At 42.3% G+C, this 20811-nt stretch overlaps 1 protein-coding gene across 4 annotated transcripts in view; it reads right to left on the reverse strand.

Annotated features, from left to right (window-relative positions):
- Positions 1-20811, reverse strand: part of MYO16 (myosin XVI) — a 579863-nt gene that overhangs the window by 148023 nt on the left and 411029 nt on the right. For all 4 annotated transcript variants that reach the window (XM_059144127.1, XM_059144126.1, XM_059144125.1 and 1 more), the window contains exons 22-23: positions 16218-16370; positions 12100-12300 (exon numbers count right to left, since the gene is read on the reverse strand). In XM_059144127.1, the coding sequence (XP_059000110.1) occupies positions 12100-12300; positions 16218-16370 (354 nt within the window). The remainder of the gene's footprint in view (positions 1-12099; positions 12301-16217; positions 16371-20811) is intronic.

Consider the following 20811-nt stretch of genomic DNA (forward strand, 5'->3'; position numbering starts at 1 on the left):
AGGATCTGTACTCGAGGAACTACAGAACACTCATGAAAGAAATTGAAGGAGACACAAAAAGATGGAAGACCACTCCATGCTCTTGGATCGGAAGAATAAACGTTGTTAAAATGTCTATACTGCCTAGAGCAATCTATACTTTTAATGCCATTCCAATCAAAATTCCACTGGTATTTTTCAAATTGATGGAGCAAATAATCCAAAAATTTGTATGGAATCAGAAGAGACCCCGAATCGCTAAGGCAATGTTGAAAAACAAAAATAAAACTGGGGCATCACATTACCTGATTTCAAGATTTACTACAAAGCTGCGATACCAAGACAGCATGGTACTGGCATAAAAACAGACACATAGACCAGTGGAACAGAGTAGAAAGCCCAGATATGGACTCAACTCTATGGTCAAATAATCTTCGACAAAGCAGGAAAAAATATACAGTGGAAAAAAGACAGTCTCTTCAATAAATGGTGCTGGGAAAACTGGGCAGCTATATGTAGAAGAATGAAACTCGACCATTCTCTTACACCATACACAAAGATAAACTCAAAATGGATAAAAGACCTCAATGTGAGACAGGAATCCATCAGAATCCTAGAGGAGAACATAGGCAGTAACCTCTTCGATATCAGCCACAGCAACTTCTTTCAAGATACATCTCCAAAGGCAAAGGAAACAAAAGTGAAGATGAACTTCTGGGACTTCATCAAGATGAAAAGCTTCTGCACAGCCAAGGAAACAGTCAAGAAAACAAAGAGGCGACCCACGGAATGGGAGAAGATATTTGCAAATGACAGTGCAGACAAAAGATTGATATCCAGGATTTATAATGAACTCCTCAAACTCAACACACACAAAACAGACAATCATATCAAAAAATGGTCATAAGATATGAACAGACACTTCTCCAATGAAGACATACAAATGGCTATCAGACACATGAAAAAGTGTTCTTCATCACTAGCCATCAGGGAGATTCAAATTAAAACCACATTGAGACACCACATTACACCAGTTAGAATGGCCAAAATTAACAAGACAGGAAGCAACATGTGTTGGAGAGGTTGTGGAGAAAGGGGAACCCTCTTACACTGTTGGTGGGAATGCAGGTTGGTGAAGCCACTTTGGAAAACAGTGTGGAGATTCCTGATGAAATTAAAATTAGAGCTTCCCTATAACCCTGCAATTGCACTCCTGGGTATTTACCCCAAAGATACAGATGTAGTGAAAAGAAGGACCATCTGTACCCCAATGTTTATAGCAGCAATGGCCATGGTCGCCAAACTGTGGAAAGAACCAAGATGCCCTTCAACGGATGAATGGATAGGAAGATGTGGTCCATACACTATGCAGTATGATGCCTCCATCAGAAAGGATGAATACCCAACTTTTGTAGCAACATGGACGGGACTGGAGGACATTATGCTGAGTGAAATAAGTCAAGCAGAGAGAGTCAATTATCATATGGTTTCACTTATTTGTGGAGCATAACAAATAGCATGGAGGACATGGGGAGATGGAGAGGAGAAGGGAGTTGGGGGAAATTGGAAGGGGAGGTGAACCATGAGAGACTGTGGACTCTGAAAAACAATCTGAGGGTTTTGAAGTGGCGGGGGGTGGGAGGTCAGGGTACCAGGTGGTGGGTATTATAAAGAGGGCACGGATTGCATGGAGCACTGGGTGTGGTGAAAAAATAATGATACTCTTATGCTGAAAATAAATAAATGAAAAAAAAAAACAATGAATACTGAAAATTAACTAATTAATTATTTTTAAAAAAGGATCCCCCCCTTCAATGACAATTCAGGCATTTTAGGATCTCCCAGATGGTAACATGGAGCCTCTGGCAGCACGGTGAGTGCATGTGTTTATTTTATCTATCTACTGAAACTGATTTCTCTGTCAATGTCCACCTCTATAGGTCTATTGCTCCCATGCCTCGTTCAGGCACACGATATGCAAATGTGGCCATGAATGCTTTTCCACAGCTTCTCTCCCCCACCCCCTAAGCCAGTGGGAAGGGGGCTTCATGGGACCCCTCTCGTACACTGACATTGCAGCACTACTCACGGAGACACGGCAAGCTGGTGTTTAACTCCACCAAGAAGCACAAACTCAGATGCGGGCAGGTGACCGGGGGACTGGGGACAGGCACAGCCCGTGCTGATGCCCCTGTCAGCTCCTGAGCAGAGCACAGAACAGCTCAGGTGTCCCATGATCTACAAAGGCCATGGGAAGGTTCCCTTGTGTGGTCCCTAAGTCCGAGTTCTGTGACATTCTGGCCAACAAGGTGGGAGCCGGGGCTGGCAGGGAAGGAGCCCAGGGCAGAGAGTCTGTGGGAATGACCCTGGTCACCAGGGCCATGGGGGCAGCCAGCCCAAAGGGTCAGCACCACGCAGGCAGGGGTGGGGTGTGCCAGCGACACACGAGAGCCCTTAGAGCAAGACCTGGACACTAAAAGGCATCGTTTGTGGGAAACCACTGAGACACAGTGAGACCACGCAGCTCAAGAAAAGAGAGAAAACAGGACCCCCGAGGTCGCTGTACGAAGAGCATCCTCTGTGGCAAAGGCAGGAGGGGCCTCACCTTCCAGGTACGTTGCAATGACGATAATTAACAAGGACTAGAAGTTCCTCGTTACGGAATTGAGTCTGTGAGCGCCAGTGAAAGCCAATGAAGGACGTCCTATTACTGGACAGAGACCAGAAATATCCCTGGAGCTGCCTGGATTTTCAGCTGGTTCCAAGGAAAGGACTGTCTCTGCTGAACGCATTTTAAAAAGCAGCGTGAGCCAAAAATAAAATTGAATCTGATTACCTCCCCCAAGTGGCTTGTTCAACTCTCAGGTACACGAAGAACGAGCGTGCGGGGACAGTCTGGAAGATCCGGTCTTCAGAAGGGAGAGGGAAGTTCATTCTTCTACCGGGGAGGCAGAGGTCGGGGGCGAAATTGCTTAACAGAGCGTTGAAGAGCCGCTGACAGCAGCCCGGATGGCCTAGAGCGTGTCCGTGATTAACAAGTGGGATATGGGATCATCACTTTTAGCTTTGAACAGTGTCACTGGAGAAACAGAAAGACCAGTGGAGCAGAGGCAGTTCCTACAGGTTTAAGTAAAACTGTTCATTCATTCCTTAATAGGTAACTAGAACCAGTCGGCGTCAAGAGCCGTGAGCGAGGGGCCAGGAATGAGGGTCCCGGGGCAGGAGGGAGCATTCGGACTCAGGAGTAAGGAGGGGAGAGGGGCTGGGTTTCTGGTTTTACCCTGAGCTGAAAAGTGGGACAAATACGGGAAATCAGTTTCACTGCTTTACTTCTTTGAAGGGAGTTGAGGGGGAGAGAGAGAGAGCGTGGGACGTGGTTTGGAATTGAAGGCGGTTCGCTTCTGGATCCGCCGAGAGCCAGAGACGCTGGCCAAGGAGAGGTCTTAACAAGCACATGTGCAGGCGTGGAGCCCACAGACAGAGAGAGGCGTTTGGGGGCTCATGTCATGCAGGAGAGGGAATCTTGAGGGCATACAAAGTCCCAGCAGCAGACATAAAATACTCTCTTGGGAAACATCGGTATTTGTGGAATGCAAGTGAATTCACTTATCAGACAAATTTATTATCCCTTTCATGTGGGGCAACATATGATCTCCAGAAAAGAGGTGGTTGGGATCACCAGGTGATACAAACTCTAAACTCTGGAATCTCCTCTTGACTACAACACATCACATCAGAATGTATAAAGATTGGGTTTTAGGAAAAGAAATGAAAGATCGTTTTCAAGCAAGTACAGATGAATCTGGTAATTTTTCATGCGTGGTTTCAGCTTTCTGTCTGAGGTTTGCTAAAAAGAGTCTCAATTTCAAGAGTAGTCGTAAATCGACCCCTCTGTAGCCATCAATATTTATAGGTAGAAGCTCCTACTTTTTACTTTCCTATTAAGCGATTGTATCTAACGGTACTGCTTGTTTTCATTCTCATTCACTTTACGTTACAAATACTGATAAACAAAGAAAGTTAGGAGCACACACAGCATTATTGTAAGTGTCCTTACCTAGCATCTGAATATAGACATTTCCTTGAAATTGCCATATATGAAATTTATGAATATGCCTCACTGGCTCCTTTTAAAGGGGGGAAAAAAACCCAATCAACTAACAACAAGATATCAATATTCTAGGAAACCCAAAGTTCCTTATTTACAAATTTCTGTCAGTCTACGAAGATAACAGAACCTATTAAAATCCCTAAAGAAACAGTGAGATTCCCTGAAGGAGAGCCTGCATTTTCTCTTCCACGCACAACCCCAAATGAGGAAACATTTATCAGGTCTCCCACAGAAATTTACGCCAGAGGCAAAATTGATAGAACAACAGACCACCAGGGGCCTGGTGGAGTTAATTTTTATTTTTCCGGGAGTCTGCCCAAGAAGTCAGCAAATACGGATGTAAATTAAACTCATTCTGTGTGGGTCAAGATATCTTTGTCAAATAACCTTTAATGGTATCCATTTGGCTTAGAACAGACAGATTTCATTGTTATGTCTGGGGATTCTGCCTGGAGAAAAGAAAGAAATAAATGAAAGGCTCCTTATTGATTAGTTCATCTCCTTTTTCTTTTGATTTAAAGGTTCACTTTCTGAGTCTTCTTGGGCACATCGTGTCTCCCACAGGTCTCCGGGGTGAAGGCCAGTCGGCAAGCTACAGAAGGCGTTTCTGGGGCAGGTAGAACTGGGAAATCGAACAGGCCACCATCTCCCCTGCACACGCGTGATGTAAATACGTCTGAGGGGCAAAGAGGTTTGCTGTCATCAAGGCATCACCCAGAATCCATGGCAATGTCCCTGCTTCTCAGATCCGAGTAACAGCACCGATCTCAACCGATATATTTCCAACTCAGTTCCTCCAGCAACAGGGGTAGATCTTATTCAAGGAGGAGGGGAGAATCAGATGTTTTTATAGACTGGCCAGACCTCAGTAACATCATTCCTCCTGCACATGGCTTCTATCAGCGATGTTTTAGTGCTACGGTCCTCATAAATGTGTGAGGACATCAGGGACAGGGACACTAATGACCAAGGCCTACGTGTCTAGGATTACAGAGTGCTCCGCGGGGATGTGGTTTACGGGACGGAGAAAGGAATCCTGGTGAAAACGATCAAAATCCACCCACAGAAACACATATCTAAAGCACATTATATGAAGGGGCTCTACATTTTCAAACTGTCATAAAATTACATTTCAGAATATGTAGTATGGAAATTGCAGAGAATGCTTTCATTTCCTTGAGGCAAACCGTAATGGAAAGGATCTTCTAAATTCTGCAGTAAAATTCCACACACCTCTTTGCACCATTAAAATAGTAGTCATAAAACTAAATGGCAAAGAACATAATTTTTCACAAAAATTCTCTTAGATCAAGGTAGAGCTACTTAACATGAAAACAACCTGTATATTCAGTGATAAGCATTAACATAAGTTAAAACATTATGTAAATGTTTTTTCTTCTATTATTACAATTTTCACAGATAGAAAAATATCTCTATTTCTGCACCTTCCACTCAAGTTTTCCAAGCATGATAGCAAGAAAATACTATAATATAACTTCGGTGGTTACATTTCCCCTATCACCTACTGAAGTGACATTAATTATGAGAAATAAAATAAACATTCTAATGTGACTTACAAAGCTTTGCTTCAGGCACTGGGCACATTAATAGGATACAAAGATTAACAAACCTATTTTTTAACTAATGAAGGGCATTTTATCACTAACAATTTGAGTTAGTCAATTGGGCCCTTAATATGCTCACCTAAAAATATGGCCAGTTGGTAGATGATCCCTGAAATATTTTCCAGTCATCAATATTTGTTATCAGTGAGTTCAAAATCCTGCCAAGGAGACTGGTACTTCTGCATAGACAGACCTTCAGCTATTGTTGGGGGAAAGATGACTCATGTCTGATGGAACATCTCAAGAGAATCAGACGTGACGTGATTTCTTGCCCAACATGTGACCTTCAGAACAAGTTCATGAGGTTCACAATATATTCCCCTGAATTGCAAACTTTATGCATGTGGCCACTGAAAGTCAGTGTCCCCTCAAGATCCTGGTGAGGGAGTGCCCTGTAGAGCTTCCCTGCCGGACCACGAGGAGCCTATGACTGTAGACAACAAACACTTGAAGAATTTCACGCACAACACAGTGGAGATGGGGAGATAGGTGGTCCTCGGAAGGGAAAGTGAAATATGGTATTGTGACCTATTACCCTGTGGTGGGTTCAGTAGTGTACCCTCAGATTCCATGTCCACCCAGAACCACAGAATGTGACCTAATTTGGAAATAAGATCTTTCAAAGATGTCATGATATGAGTACGATGAGGTCATAGGGGCGAGGGAGGGTCCGAAATTCAACTGGATATCTTCCAAGAAGAGGAGGGGACAGAGAGCTGTGAAGACAGAAGCAGAGTTCGGGAGCCGTGTCTACAAGCCAAGCGACGTGGACGGCTGGCAACCACCGGAAGCCGGGGGAGAAGCTTGGGACAGAGTTTTCTCAGACTCTGCTCAACGAGCCAACCCTGCTGACACCTGATTTTGGACTCTGGCCTCCAGAAATGTGGGGATAAATTTCTGCTGTTTCCAGCCGCGCGGCACTCGGAACCTGGTTAGGTCACCCCCAGGAGGCCCGTGCTAGCTGTGCCATCTTTGACGAACCACTGAACTTCCTGAAGGCTGACTTGACTGGAATGCTGACCCTGCAGCATTCATACGCGAGGCCTCAGGAAGCACTTCATGAACCGGGAAAGGCCACACCAGCGTCAGACACCCCGACTGATGAGGGAAGGGAGAGCTCAGGGAGGTGTGGGTTAAGCCAAGAAGCGACTCCTAAGATGGCCAAGGTCTGGAAAGACCGGAAATGGTATTTCAGGTGAAGAAAACCAACAGAGGTGGAGAAATGTCGGGGGCCCTTTCGAACGAATCAAAAGTGGTAAAGAAATTCCATAATGTTATGAGTTAAAATCATTTCCATCTTTTCTGATCTGTGAATCCTGACCCAACGGACACATGTATTACTTCCAGAGGGTTGTGACTGCAAACGGCTGGCCCAGAACAAGAGAAATGGGTTCTTTCACAGTTCTGGAGGCCAGAACTTGGACATTGGGCATATCTTTATGTACCGGGAGGCTCTAGGGGACATGCCTTCCTGCCTTTTCTAGCTCCTGGGGGCCCTGGAGATCTTGCCCCGTGGTTGCATCTCTCCTGTCCCTGCCTCCTTGCTTGTGTGTCTCCCTTTCTCCCGTGAATCTCCCTCTGCTTCCTTCTCAGAAGGGTACTTGCCCTTGGATTTAGAGTACCCCCTGATCATCCAGGGTGATCTCCTCACCTCGAGGTCCTGGACTTCATTACGTAAGCAAAGACCCCTTTCCACAGAAGGTTCCATTCTGAGGGCCTAGGGGTGAGCACATGGCCACACCTTTTTGGGGGACCACCATTCAGTCCACTGCAACATTTAAGGGTTTGGGGAGAAAACGAGGCTGAAACATAGACACATGATCCCAGGCAAGAACAGTATCACCAACTTGATTTGTGTAAACCAGGCCAGTCTTACAGGACACTCATCAGATCCAAAGAGCATCACTTTGTGTCAAATCAAACAGTCGCAATAAACAATTTTCAAACACAGACCTTATGAGCAGACAATGAGGTCAGATAGGCAAGCATCACATATTTTGTAACCATTACTGTGACCTGTATTTTCATTAATTTCATTTTTATTACTTCTGATCACTTTCGTGTCTCCTAATCTATTCACTTTGCTCACATTAAAATTTAGGACCTTCAAAGTACTGTTTCCTATTAGAGTCAGCTCAGAATCACCTTGATGGAAATTCAGATTTCCTGCGAGCCAATGTCTTTTTCCAAATCATAATTCTTCTTTCTTTCAAGATTCTTAATTTTAAAAGCCAATAAAATTAGACACACTTCTGGATTTAATGCGTATCTATCACTTAAATCACCACTGGAAGTTTAAGAGTAATTCCTAAAACAGCTAATCCATATATGATTTAAAATTTGCTAAAACAAATAACAACAACCAAAACCCCCTCAGCCTTCTTTAATTCACATCCGTGCTCATTAATGAGACCCTGTTAATATTTCATGCACAGCCTCTCCCCATCTACTTTAAAATATTTCTGTAATGGAGATTGGAAAATACACCAGGCTCCTATGAGTAATGAAAAATTCAAATGTGTTTAGGAAAGATCTTCAGCTATAATTCAAATAATGTTGCTTAAACATTTCTAAAAGGACCTAGGAGCCTCTGCTCCAAACCAGATACAGAAGCACGGCGGGGTCTCGTAGTCAGAGCAGAATGGTCCCTCCTGGGGGGGCTGGAGGTCAGTATCATCACCGGCCACCGTGGTCAGCCTTCCCAGGAGAGGGGAGTTTTCCCTCATAAAACCAGGTAGCCCCGTCACAGAAGAGCCGGGGTGATCTGAGCGACACTCCAGCCCATCCGAGCGACCCAGGAACCCGAGAGCCACTGAGCTTCTTCCCTGGGACCAGCTTTATCACCAAAGAGCCCTGCAGGAATGCTCATACGACGGTCCGAGAGATCGTGCTGTTGCTAAACCAACTGGCTCTCTGCTATGTGTCTTGGTTTATAAAACGCAGAATACGCTGCTTTTCTTGAAAATCCAGTAGCTCAAGATTAAATATACGTAGCTACGGCTCATGATTAGAAAGGCATATGGCTTGACATATTGCCACAAATTACATATAATCTATACTGTAACATGTGAATGAGTCCTTCGGGAGTCCTTGGGCTAAGACTCATTAGCAGATCTCAGGAAAATGAAAGATTTTTCTAAAACCACAAAATTGACTCCAATTATGGAAAATCCTGCTTAAAACATAAAGGCACTTTTAGAGAAAAATTCATAATTCCATGGGACTTGGCTCTGTGGCAGCTAATCAATGGACGGCCTCTACTCTGCTTTCCTGCTATCAGAGCTGCAGGAAATAATTGTATTTTTTCACACTGTTCACTGTTCTTCCCCAAATCAAACAACAACAACAGAAAAACAACAAAAACTGAAATGGAAATTCTATTAAGTGGTGGTGGAATAATTTTTAGAAGCAAACAGAAAATAATTAACAAACAAAACATTATTCCAAAGCTTGGACCCATTCTGTTTAATGCAATTAGCATTTATTGAACGACCTGACACGTCTTCAAGATTCGATACAAACAGACTTGTGGGGCGGGTCAGGTAGAGATGGTCTGAAGACAGCTTCCACGAGACTTAAAGGAAAATAGGGAAGTAGTTTTCTAAAATTACTACTTCTGTCTTACTGTAATATTTCAACTAAACCCCATGAATTCATAACTGCTCAATATAAGGAAAATATAGATTAAAATGTGAATACAGGACTAGAAGGATGGCTACATTATAAAAAATTTTAAAGGCTAAATCTCTCCTATATAAAAGGTAGTGAATAAGTTAATAGAAGGTGAGGAGTGTGTGTGAGTGTGTGTGTGTGTGTGTGTGTGTGTGTGTGTGTAAAATCCCACACCGAGGCCCTCTCCACAGCGATTCATGGCTCAGCCCATCCCACGGCGCCATGATCCCACAGCATCTCCCCAGGACGCTCCTGGCCCACCTGTTCCCTTCAGGTGTGTCTCCTGCGGGCCCCTTCCTCCTTCTTTCCTCTTGGTTTTCATGATTCTCTCTCCTACTCCTTGGCTCCATCTTCTCCACGCTCTTCGTGAGGGAAATGATCAAGACACACATTTCCACAAATACGCCTATGTTTCTAAAAACAACCAACCCCTTTTATTTGTCATATCCGATTGAAGTTTCTATTAAAAATCTCAAAATCAAAACATCTCCACTGAGTATCTTCCCTTCCAGACGGCCTCTTCTCCAGGACTCCTCTCGCGGTTGGCGCTGGCACCATCCATCCAGGGTGGGGAGAGAGACTCCTGTCATTTCAAGCTGCGGCTCCGCTCTCCTCGGGACGTGCCGTTGGTCAGCACGGCAGCCTCGTCTTGAGAACCCCACCTCTGCGATCTTCTGCTGTGGCCCAAAGGGTTCTCTTTTGCGTGTTCCCAGAGCCCCTTCCACTCTCCCCCAATCCATCCTCTACCGTGTCCCCTGGTCTCCTTACTTCATCCCCCACGCTGCCTGAAAATACGTGGGGAGTTCACTCCGTCAAGAGGACAAAGTCCTGACTAGTCCATGCATATTTATTCATGCTTTGGTCCAAAAAGCTTTTTTAAGACTTATCTCCAGCCGATCTCTACAGACTTATCTCCAGCCGATCTCTAGAGACTTGACTGTGCTTCTTGTACCATTTCCCAAACACAGGGCGGGTGGCCATGGCAGAAGGGCCCACGGCGCTCTCAGGAGCAGCCGCCTTCTTGCACCGCACACATCAGAAGGTGGGAACGTGCCCAGCCTCCTTGCAGTGTCTGAGGGCTCTTCAGCTTCCCCCCGTCTGGCACTCCTGCTCAGGATCCTGAAGGTAGGCGTGGGGGAGCTTCTGCCGCGTCTCCTGCGTGTCTCATGAGCATGTCATGAAGACGCCTTGACTTCTCTGGCGATGGAGACCTCCCGGCCTGGTCACTGGCTCACTGACCTCTCCGTGCTGACGACCGGGAAGGGGCACGTTCCTGGTGTCAGCGGTGCGTGGCAGGAACCGGGAGTCACTGCCTGGATCAGCAGCTTCTCCATCTGACTGGAAGCTTCTGGATCAAAGACAAGGCCACGGGTATGCTGGAAGCCCCACCATGGGGTGTGCTTTTGAGTCATTCCTGAATGTTTAACATAGGATCTCCCAGTAACTATTTCCCTATACCAAGTTATTTTCCACCTGAAAAACTAAAGTGGATTCTGTCCCAGGCAATGGAGTCCTGGGGGTTGGCGATGCCATTCAGACGTCCACGTCTCCACCAGAATGTGCCTTCATTTCATCCTTCCTGAGCTCTAGCTCATCCCCAGAGGCCTCGGCCACACCTGACCTCCTCCAGAAAATGTTTCTACACTTTCTTTGGGAGCCAAATGATTACTTCGTTCTCCAGGTAATGCAGAACTTTGTTAATATTACCTATGTTACTATAAGCAAATTATATCATAATTATTTGTTAATTTGCCTTTTCCTTATTTGTCGACAGTGAGGTACTTGAGGACAAGGAATATGGCTTCTTCATCTTTGCTTCTCTAATGCTCGGACTTTGGCATCTAGTAGAGTCTCAGTGAACATGGACTGAAATGACTTGGAATACGTTGGCTGGAGCTTTGCCCTCTGATAGGTAACTGCTGCTAAGGGCCGAGGGGGGGAACCCAGGGGCCACAAATTCAAAGGTGGAAGGTGGTAACTGCAGATGGGCCTGGATGGAAGGGAAGTGGAATGTGGATTCCAGCATCAAAAGATGGCGACAATGGGACCTTGTGAAGAACACGAGGGTATTTCAAGCTTGATTAGGAGGAGTGGAAGCCCAGAGGGTGTGGATTTTGCCCCGGGGGTGGGGTTGTGACATAGAAGTCAAGGCTAAAACAACTGGCATCAGCTCCGAGAACCTGGGATATTAGCTGGGCCTAAAGGGTGTAAGGCTTTTATAGACAGTTAAGAGGAGGTCCTTGAAGGTGTTTAAGGAAGAAGCACGTTTTACTAAGCTGTTTAGGGAACTGAGGGTGCAGAGGTAGCTCTCTTTACTCAGGTTGCCATGCTCTAAGAAAAATAATTTAATACTAAAAACTACACTGAAGGCAAGTCAAGTCAGAACCAATACCTCTTTGGCTAATGGAGGGATCCCAAAACTCAGAGCAGAGCTGTCTGTTAAAGCCAAGGCCCTCTTGCTCACATGATGTTATAATGTGGGGAACATTATAGAAGGATCTGACCACCTGCTTCATCACCCACATTCTGAAGATGCAAAGTCCTTCTCAGGTTGAAATTAAAGAGCTTAGGAAAGCAAAATGGTGTGGGTTCTTCTCCCAACTTCCATTCATTGAAATAATCAACTCTAAAATATCTAAAACTTGAAAGTTTGTCCCGAAGAGGTTTGGTCCCTCAGCATACATGCTATACCATGTTCCTCATTCAACTTACCCTTCCTGCGTAGTGCATGGTGGTGAAAGCTGTGCCCTGGTCTTTGAGCGCCATGTTCCCATTCCCATCCTTCATGGGTGAATAGACTGCATTTGTGTTTGACGATTCAAGGAGACTTTGTAGCTTTTTGGGAAGATTTGGTTCCATTGACCAAATCATCTGACTTTCTTCATCCAATAAAGAGAGAAATCCAGATGGTTTCTGAAAATTAAGAAGAGATAGAATTTTTTCTTCCATTACTCAGTTTGATGGTTTTGTTATTATTGTACATATATGTTCATTTGTATTTTCACTATCTTCATATAAGCACTCAAAAAATGAATTAGTCTACTTTTAATACACATCTATGTTTGCTCACTACTATATCCCCAACACCTAGCAAAACTCTCATGTAATGTAGGCCCAAAAAGCATCAGTTGATTAATAATTGATAATGAGTAAATAAGTTAAACAGTGTGTTTTAATGTCATTCAAATGCTGGAGTTATTAAAATATATTCTCATCTCAAAAAGAAAAATGGAATTTCCAACTAAAGGAGAAGCATAATTTTCCTTGACCTCTAACCCACATCAAACTCTTTATAAAAACAAAACAAAAAAACTCTTTATAGTTATGACGGGTCAAGTAACTTCTCCGAAAACAGAACTTACAATCATGTTGAGTCATAAAAATTGCAGAAAGAGCCTACTGAGCAGGAAGTAGAAGTGACTATAATATTCCAATATTAGGAACTAGAAGAAATACAGTTGGAAGCTATCACTTATAAAATCCAAATTGGAAGTCAGATAGTTTATAGCTGTCAAACACAGAAGCTAAAGTCATATCTAAGCAACCACTTAAAATTAATCTCATGTGAAGGAAAACACGGCTTGAAAGAACTTCTCAGATTGCCCTGACAGTTTGCTCCCCAAACATAGAACAGCATGGCGCCCACTCAGTTTACGCGCCAGGTGAATAACGTTGACCCACTGCTGTTTATCTTTTCTTCCCTAGAAAAGTTCTTCTGTGGACATGTCAAATCCACTTTTAAAAATCAGGTAATTTATTTTATTTATTTACCTCATTCTGTCATATAGCTGAATTCTTTGCATCAACCCAGTGTGCTTTTGGAAGTGTGAATACCATGAAATAATTCTTCTCAGGGAGTGAAGAGACATATTAACCCCTCTAGTGACTCAGTTTGCATTTTGACCCAAGGTCACCAAACCCACCACCACAGGCCTTTCATCTTATTCATTTGGCCAGTAGAAAGTTGTCTCTTTGTGGCTAAAATACTTCAGTTGTTTTAGGCCTTTCGGGGTTTCCTGCTTATGGTAAAGAAAATGCAAAGACTAGATACAGTTGTCTCAGGGCTGTAAATGTTGAGATCCTTCCAATGCCACCCATAGAGAAGAAAGGTTGAAAATGGTGGCCAGGGGAAGGACTTATGCCTGATGGGGGCTCACGTACCAGGGGGAGCCCTTTAGGAGACATTTGGCATCTGAAGGAGTATCTCTGGAATGAGCAGACAGCCTCCCTGGGAAGGAAGAAGAAGATGGGTGGATAAAGGGAGAAGGAGCACGAGGAAGGAACTGGGTAGACCTGTAAGAATCAAGTTGACCCACCTCAGTAGAAGCAAGTTGACCCACCTCAGCAAATAACCTTGGTCCCTAACACCTCCAGAGACTTGTGTTACCATCACAGAAATGTTTCTGATAAGGGGATGTGGAGAAGGAAGTCCACTGGATGGTTCATTCTCAGATAACAAAGGGCCCTATAAAGAGCCAGATGTAAAAAACCGAAGCATAGGTACCCACAATGGATGGAGAGACCCTAAAAGAAAATTCAGTGAGGAGCTGGAAGAGGGCTGGTCTTGCCTGGGAAGTGTTGAAAGAACAGATTTTTCATTTCAGTATGTAGCAACCTATTTGCTGAAGAGTAAGCTGTTGATACATAAGATCAGCAGTTGCTCCTTTACCCATGCCTTTGAGCATCAGGCCATGGCACTCCTCCAGATACTGTTACACTTACTCCCCTCCTCACACACACACACACACACACACACACATGGGCAAACACAGGCATGTGGTGGAAGGGTGAATGGGCTGGTTAAGGACATTGCAAATGCATCCATGTTTTGGGGGCTGACAGACCTCTGTAGAGGCTCAAATTTAGAGCTTTAATGGGTGTTTCAGTAACTCAAAGTCAAGGCCCTAAGTAGTATAAAGGAAGGGATCACTTCTAAAATAGCCAACCTGTTCTACTCCAAAAGCAAGATGATGTTTTCCAAGGATAAGGTGGTCAGAAACCAACAAGGCATTTTTCTAAAAACACTGTAATTTGTATTGTTTCCATAAGTTTTTAAATTTGTACGTATTAGGTTTTCTGGATGTTTGATATAAAAACACAGAAGAATGGTAGTAATGAAACTTAAAGACTTGGAAACTTGCTGACATGTCTGAAGAAGAAAATAGAACATGGAGAAGTCATAAAAAATGGCATCCAATTCCTTCAGAAGTGAGGGTTTAGGAGAGACTGTTCTACAAAATGTATGTCATTTCACCTTGACAGCAGAAAGCAATGAGGACCAATAGGGTAACAAAGTGCACTAGACACACGGAGAGTCAGATAAGAATCTAGATCCACAACCTCCCTTCATGGACATAAGACTAATACATATTTGTTGAAATATGAATTAATGGCGTAATCAAAAATCACAGATGTTTGTGAGCAGTAGTGGATTGTGGGTAGTAGGAAGGAAACGGTATGCTTCCTTTGTATTATAGGGTCTGCCTGTCTGGTGTACTTGCAGATTTGTAGGTAAATACTCAAGCTGCACCCTATACTTGGTCCATCTTTTCATTTTTATAGGTATCAAAGAGAAGCAGCAGTGAGAAACACCCACTCTCATTTCCAACTCATTCTGATGAGGGTCCTCCTATTGAGATAATCATGGGTGAAATCTCAAGGATGGCCATGGAAGAGAGAGAAAGAACATCATGGCCATCGAAGAGATAGAAAGAATGTCATGGCCATCAAAGACAGAGAAAGAACTTCATGGCCATCAAAGACATAGAAAGAACATCATGGCCATTGAATACATAGAACATCACAGCCATCGAAGACATAAAAAGAACATCATTTGGCTGGCCAGTGGTTAGCAGTCAAGGATACAGCAGCCAGCGAGAATGAGGGCAGCAGGTTTCTGAGGTTTCCCATACACAGTTCACTACACACTGCTATTGGCTTGAAGACATTTTCAAACCTTGTATAAAGAAGTTATATACCCTGTGTGTCATGATGAGGGATGGCTTTCTGGAGGAAGATGGCTTCTTCTGTCATTAAAACAAAGAAGGTTGACAAGTTTGTAAGAAGAACAAAAATATTTCACATACTTGGTAAAGGTATAAAGTAAATTTACAAATCTACATTTATAGAAATAAAGGGTGGAAAATTACAGCCTATGTTCTCCAGTGGCTGAAGGCATCAGTTTTAAACAATGTTCAAGTGTTTTAGAGATAGTATCAATATATGTATATCATGTCTTCCTACATTAGTACAGAGGGATTGCTATTTGTGTGGCAGATTTTTGTTTTTTATGATAGAGATATGAGGCAAAGTTTTTTGCATTATAAGGTAGAAATAAAAAAAAAAAAGGTAAGGATTGACACTGGCAGAGGTCCTAAGATTGTACATACACAAACATATTTTTCTGCCAATGTTTTTCCATATTTCAATTTACAAGCTTCAGAGATAAATTAAAAAGATCCTGTTGAATTTATTCTATGAGCTTGTTAGTCTTAGTATTGTTTTATAAAATATTAATTTTGTACACTGAGCATTTGTAACTGTGCCGAAGGGGGAGTTTTATTGACATAACCAATGTTGAATATTTTTATAACAAAATGATCTGATATTTCTAGTCCCTTCCAATGAATTGATGATTCTTCAAATGCCCCTGCAGGAAAAGGGTAATTTGTTCTCCCAAATTGATTCTGAAAAAAATAAATTTCTGAAAAAATTAATACAGTGAAGTCTCAGATATAAAGCCATCTCACAATGAAGGCCCCTTGAAAGAAAATTCTTTGTCTCCAGTATATTTAAATCCTGTAAAGTATCTAATTATATTATATGAATACCTGGAAAAAAAAATCCAAAACTCCAGTCTGGTTCCCAGGAGAATAAGCTGTTTCCATGGTAACTCCCTCTTGTACACATTCTGTTTGCTCGTGTAGAAAAAGCACTTCATTGATGTAGTGGTGCATCTTCTCATTGGTCATGTTGACACAAAGCTATGCGGGGGAGAAAGAAAAACAATTCACAAGGTAATTATGGCCATGCAGATCCACTCGTTCTACGACCATTTCAGATGGGCGACATATTGACTCAAGAATGTTCCACACCAATTAATCTATTGAGATAAAGCACTACAGTATTGCTTGAGAAGTCAAAGAGAAGAGTTTCACCTGATACTGTTGACTTCATTTGGTCTGATTATTCAACTTAAAGTGAGTATATTAAAAACAAGAAGTATAATTACAACATTAACTCACAAAGTTGGTGTTTAAAATATAGTTGAGTAAAAAACATTTCCAAAAGGAAATTATATCTGGGCTTTGTCAACAACTAAGGATAAATGGTGGGTTTACCATGAAAGCCCAGGGACAAAAGAAACATGTACTGCCACCTCACTTGTGTTATATATCCATGATGACAAGAAAATGTGGGTTTCTTTCAGAAAGAATAACTGCTTTACTCATTCTGTTGTAGAAATTATTTTATCAGAAAAATTTTTATAATCCTCCAACTGTCGACTTTTTTCTTCCCATCCGGAAACAAATATGTTATTTCTTAATCTTAAAAATTATCTTTAAATACTAAAAATCAATAAAACACCCCAAACTTAGCAAAAATGAAGTCTTACCTCCTCTGTAGGCAACCCTCTTGCTTTGTTGCTCTTTTTTCCAACAAGAAAACCTCAAAGGAGTTGTCTTTCCCTATCATCTCAAATTATTCTCCTCTCCACTGTTGAAGCCACTCCAATAAACTTGTGCCCCCTCCCCAGTGTTCCCACAAGAATGACTTTGGTGGGAGTCACCAATGACATATGCATTCCTTAACCTAGTGTCCACCTCTCAGTGTTCATTTTCCTCGACCGCCCTGCACTATCTCACGGCGATTCCTCTGCTTTCCCGGAAAGCTGCCTCCACTGTCTTCCAGGACACCATGCGCTCGTGGCCGCCTGCCTCACGGGTGCCTCCACCTCCTCCCACGTCCTTCATGAGTTCATTCTGTCTCCCGGACCATGTGTGAGTGAGCCACTATATTACACCAGGTAAAATCCATGGTGAAACCTCCAAAGGTAAAAACCGACAAATCGCTTAGAACTATTTAGAATTCAGATAAAACAAAACAAAACAAAACAACAACAACAAAAAAACTATTTAGAATTCAGTAACTTATTGAAAATAGTTAAAGATGAATCATTTATATAAGTCAAAATAACGGATAAAAAGCTTTTCAAAGAAAACCATATCACACCTGCGATAGAAACAGTATCTAGGATTATGTGTGATACGAAAGTGTTATAGTCAGACAATGAAAATGCCAAAGATTTTGTAAATCACATGGACTGAAATAGTCACTGGAGAAAAGAGGGACCACCCTAGGTTTCTCTTCTGCATACATCCAAATTCTTCTCCATGTCTGGTGTCCTTAAAACACCTGTTAAGTGGGAGCTCTTCCTAGATATTCCTGTCCTTCTACTGGGAGCTCATGGTTTCTCTCTTGGACATAGAAGAGCACCCCTTATGTTCCAGCTTCCAATCAGCAGGCCAAGCCACTTTTGTAAATGACCAACACCAGAAATGCCTCAGTTCTCCATAGAGGTGCCGCTGCCTGCACATTAAGGGTGGGGCTGTTCATGATTGGAGAACAATGTGTACAATGAAAGAGCCATTTTCTCATAGATCCAGCTATGTGGGGGGGGGATGGGAGTTGATGGGATTCTACAGAAATGAAGTCTCAGAGGGAAAGGTTTCAGGGAAGAAAGAAACTTATCAGTGCCAGGCACTGGCCAGCACACAGAGGTTGTCCTGAGACCGATGGTATAATGTCAGGTTCCATTCTTTACTTCTCACCAGGACCAGAGTTGTATGAGTAGGCACATCTCAAATGTCTTCAGAAAAGGTGACATAGTGACAGGACTGTGGGCATGTGGCTACCTTGATCAAAGCAAGACTGGAGAGCTGAAAAGGTAGAGGCTCAGATGACCCGGTCCAGTCAAGTTATTTCAATGATGCATGTACATAGATATTTTGTTATTAATGCAATAGATGGAGAATAATTGATAGAGAAGTATGCCAAATGACATGCTTAAATAATAACTATATTCAAAATAAGATCCGAGTACCCTATCTGGACAAAGAAATACAAAAGCAATTCTTATTAGCTCCAGATCAGAAAATGATGGTCTGGGACTACTGCCCTATCTCCCATAGTTGGTTTTGTATTTCTGACTTCACAGTTAAAAAAAAAAAAAAGATTTTGTAAATATGGTGATAAAACAAATGTCTTAAGACTGAAAAAGCTTTCCTATTGCATTCTATTGCAAAATAAGATCTAAGTTAAAACTAAAATAAGAACTCTGCCACATTGCTGCTGTCTTGGAAATTAACTTTAAAACCTAAAGAACTAGAGACAATTCATTTAAACTTAGAATCATTTCTTCACCTCATCTCCTTCCTCCTGCTACTCCAGCCACAGTCGCTGGGATTTCTTGAATTTTCTTTCCTCTATCCAATTCGGCCAGCAGTTGTTAGAACGTCTCCTCTCTGCCTCTTGACAACCAGAATTCATGAGATAGAGGCAAAATTGGAAGTTCTGTATATTTAAACTAAAAGTTTCTTAGACAAACCTTCACTTTCACTCATGTATTCTCTGAATATAAAAATATTATGACCTCCGTCACTTCAGGTGACAATACATTTGTAGGACATTTAACTTGCCTTTAAATGTAGGACATTTAACTTGCCTGCTGGTTGTTATGGCAAAAACAACCTGAATATGGACACAAACTGGTAAGGTCGGCACATGACAGCCGGCAAACAAAGAGATGGAACTCACTATTTAAATATCATACAAAAAGCTATTTCCTTTCTCACAACTGTTACAGCCTAGCTTCACATTCATCCGCTTGCTTTGTTCTGTCAAAACTAAGTGAGACTGGCTGACCAAGATCCCTGCTTTTCTTACTCTCCAGAGTATAAATTTCTGGAAGTGATTCTGGAAAGACAAACCCTTTCCCCAAAACAGTGTCGACTCTGTTCATAGGAGCAGCCCCACCAGGAAAGTAATGCATTTACTTGTGGCTCTCATTTCATCATAAACAACAAACAGAAATGTCTGAAAATTGTTGTTGGGGAAGAAAATGGAAATATTAAAAATTATTTCACTTTGTTTAAAAAAATCATATTTTGAGATGGTCTCCCAATCTACCCAGTTGTTACACTCCTTTAATCCCTAAGTAATTTTGTTACCAAAGATGAATTAATGTTACAAAAGACTGTTAAAATTTGGAGTGAAATATTTACGGTAAATGAACAGAAAATGAATGACTCCATTATGAAATGAAACTGCTGGAAAATACTCTCTTTAATTATATAATACACACAACTGTCATTTTTCAAAAATTTTGATGTTAAAAATACATTAAATCATTTAAGAAAACATAAATACGTTCTATATGTTAGCCGTCCGAGCTTCTACGGAAGAAGTGGTTTTAAAGTGGTTATGGAGAGTGCACCTAAATGGAATGTATTTTAGGAAATGGATTGTGCAGGAGATAAAGGTGAGAGCAATGAAAAATAAGGAGATGTCTGATACTCTGTAACGTCTGATATGTTACTGTCAGTTACTGTTACAGCCTAATGAAGCATTCCAAAATGAGAATATCCGTGGCTGATTCTCTAGTGTACAAGAAATACCCGAATCACAGGACATAGATCTCTCCCCTCAGTTTGAGAGTCTCTCATTGAAGGTACTTAGATGTGGATGTTCCAAACGCACTGAACAGAATTTTCTTAGCATTTCACATTCACGATAGATGGCAGGACTGTTGTTGCAAAAATTACTTTCCATGACAACCTGCCCGCTTTCTCTTGCCCTTGAGCATCTCAGAGCTGAGAATCTCCCTATACCCGTGGCTGGTCTGACCAACTTAGGCTTTTTTATAATACAGACAGACAATTCAATTGTTACTGTTTAATATTTTATTGAACTGAGCCTTGGCTTCGCTGAACGGATCCACTGTTTAAGGGGAAATGGAGGCACAAAGTGGGAATGTGGTCAAAGCCACAGCAAAATTAGAAAGAGCTGGAGGGGGTCAGAGTACATCCCTCCCCCCTTTTTCCCCTAGGAAGGCCTAAAGTAATCTGCCAAACTTTGGCTAACAGGAAATGGATCTGGCCTGTGCTTCTGGATACGATTCGATTTCTTACTCTCCTGATCAAGATGATTTGTAAAACATCCGGCTTCTCTACTAAGCCTTGACATTTTATGCTGCAATACTGGATGGCATTTTGTGACATCGGGTGATCAGAACCTTGTATTGTACATCATGTTCTTTATATTTGGAGGGGGAAAAAAAAGAAGTCATTTATTAAAATCCCATAGGGAAAATTCCAGCTTGATGGGTAAAACTGAGTAGGCTGGGGAGTAGTTTTTGACTTGCAG

This window comes from Mustela lutreola, chromosome 13 (assembly GCF_030435805.1).
Source record: "Mustela lutreola isolate mMusLut2 chromosome 13, mMusLut2.pri, whole genome shotgun sequence".
Classification (NCBI taxonomy): Eukaryota; Metazoa; Chordata; class Mammalia; order Carnivora; family Mustelidae; genus Mustela; species Mustela lutreola.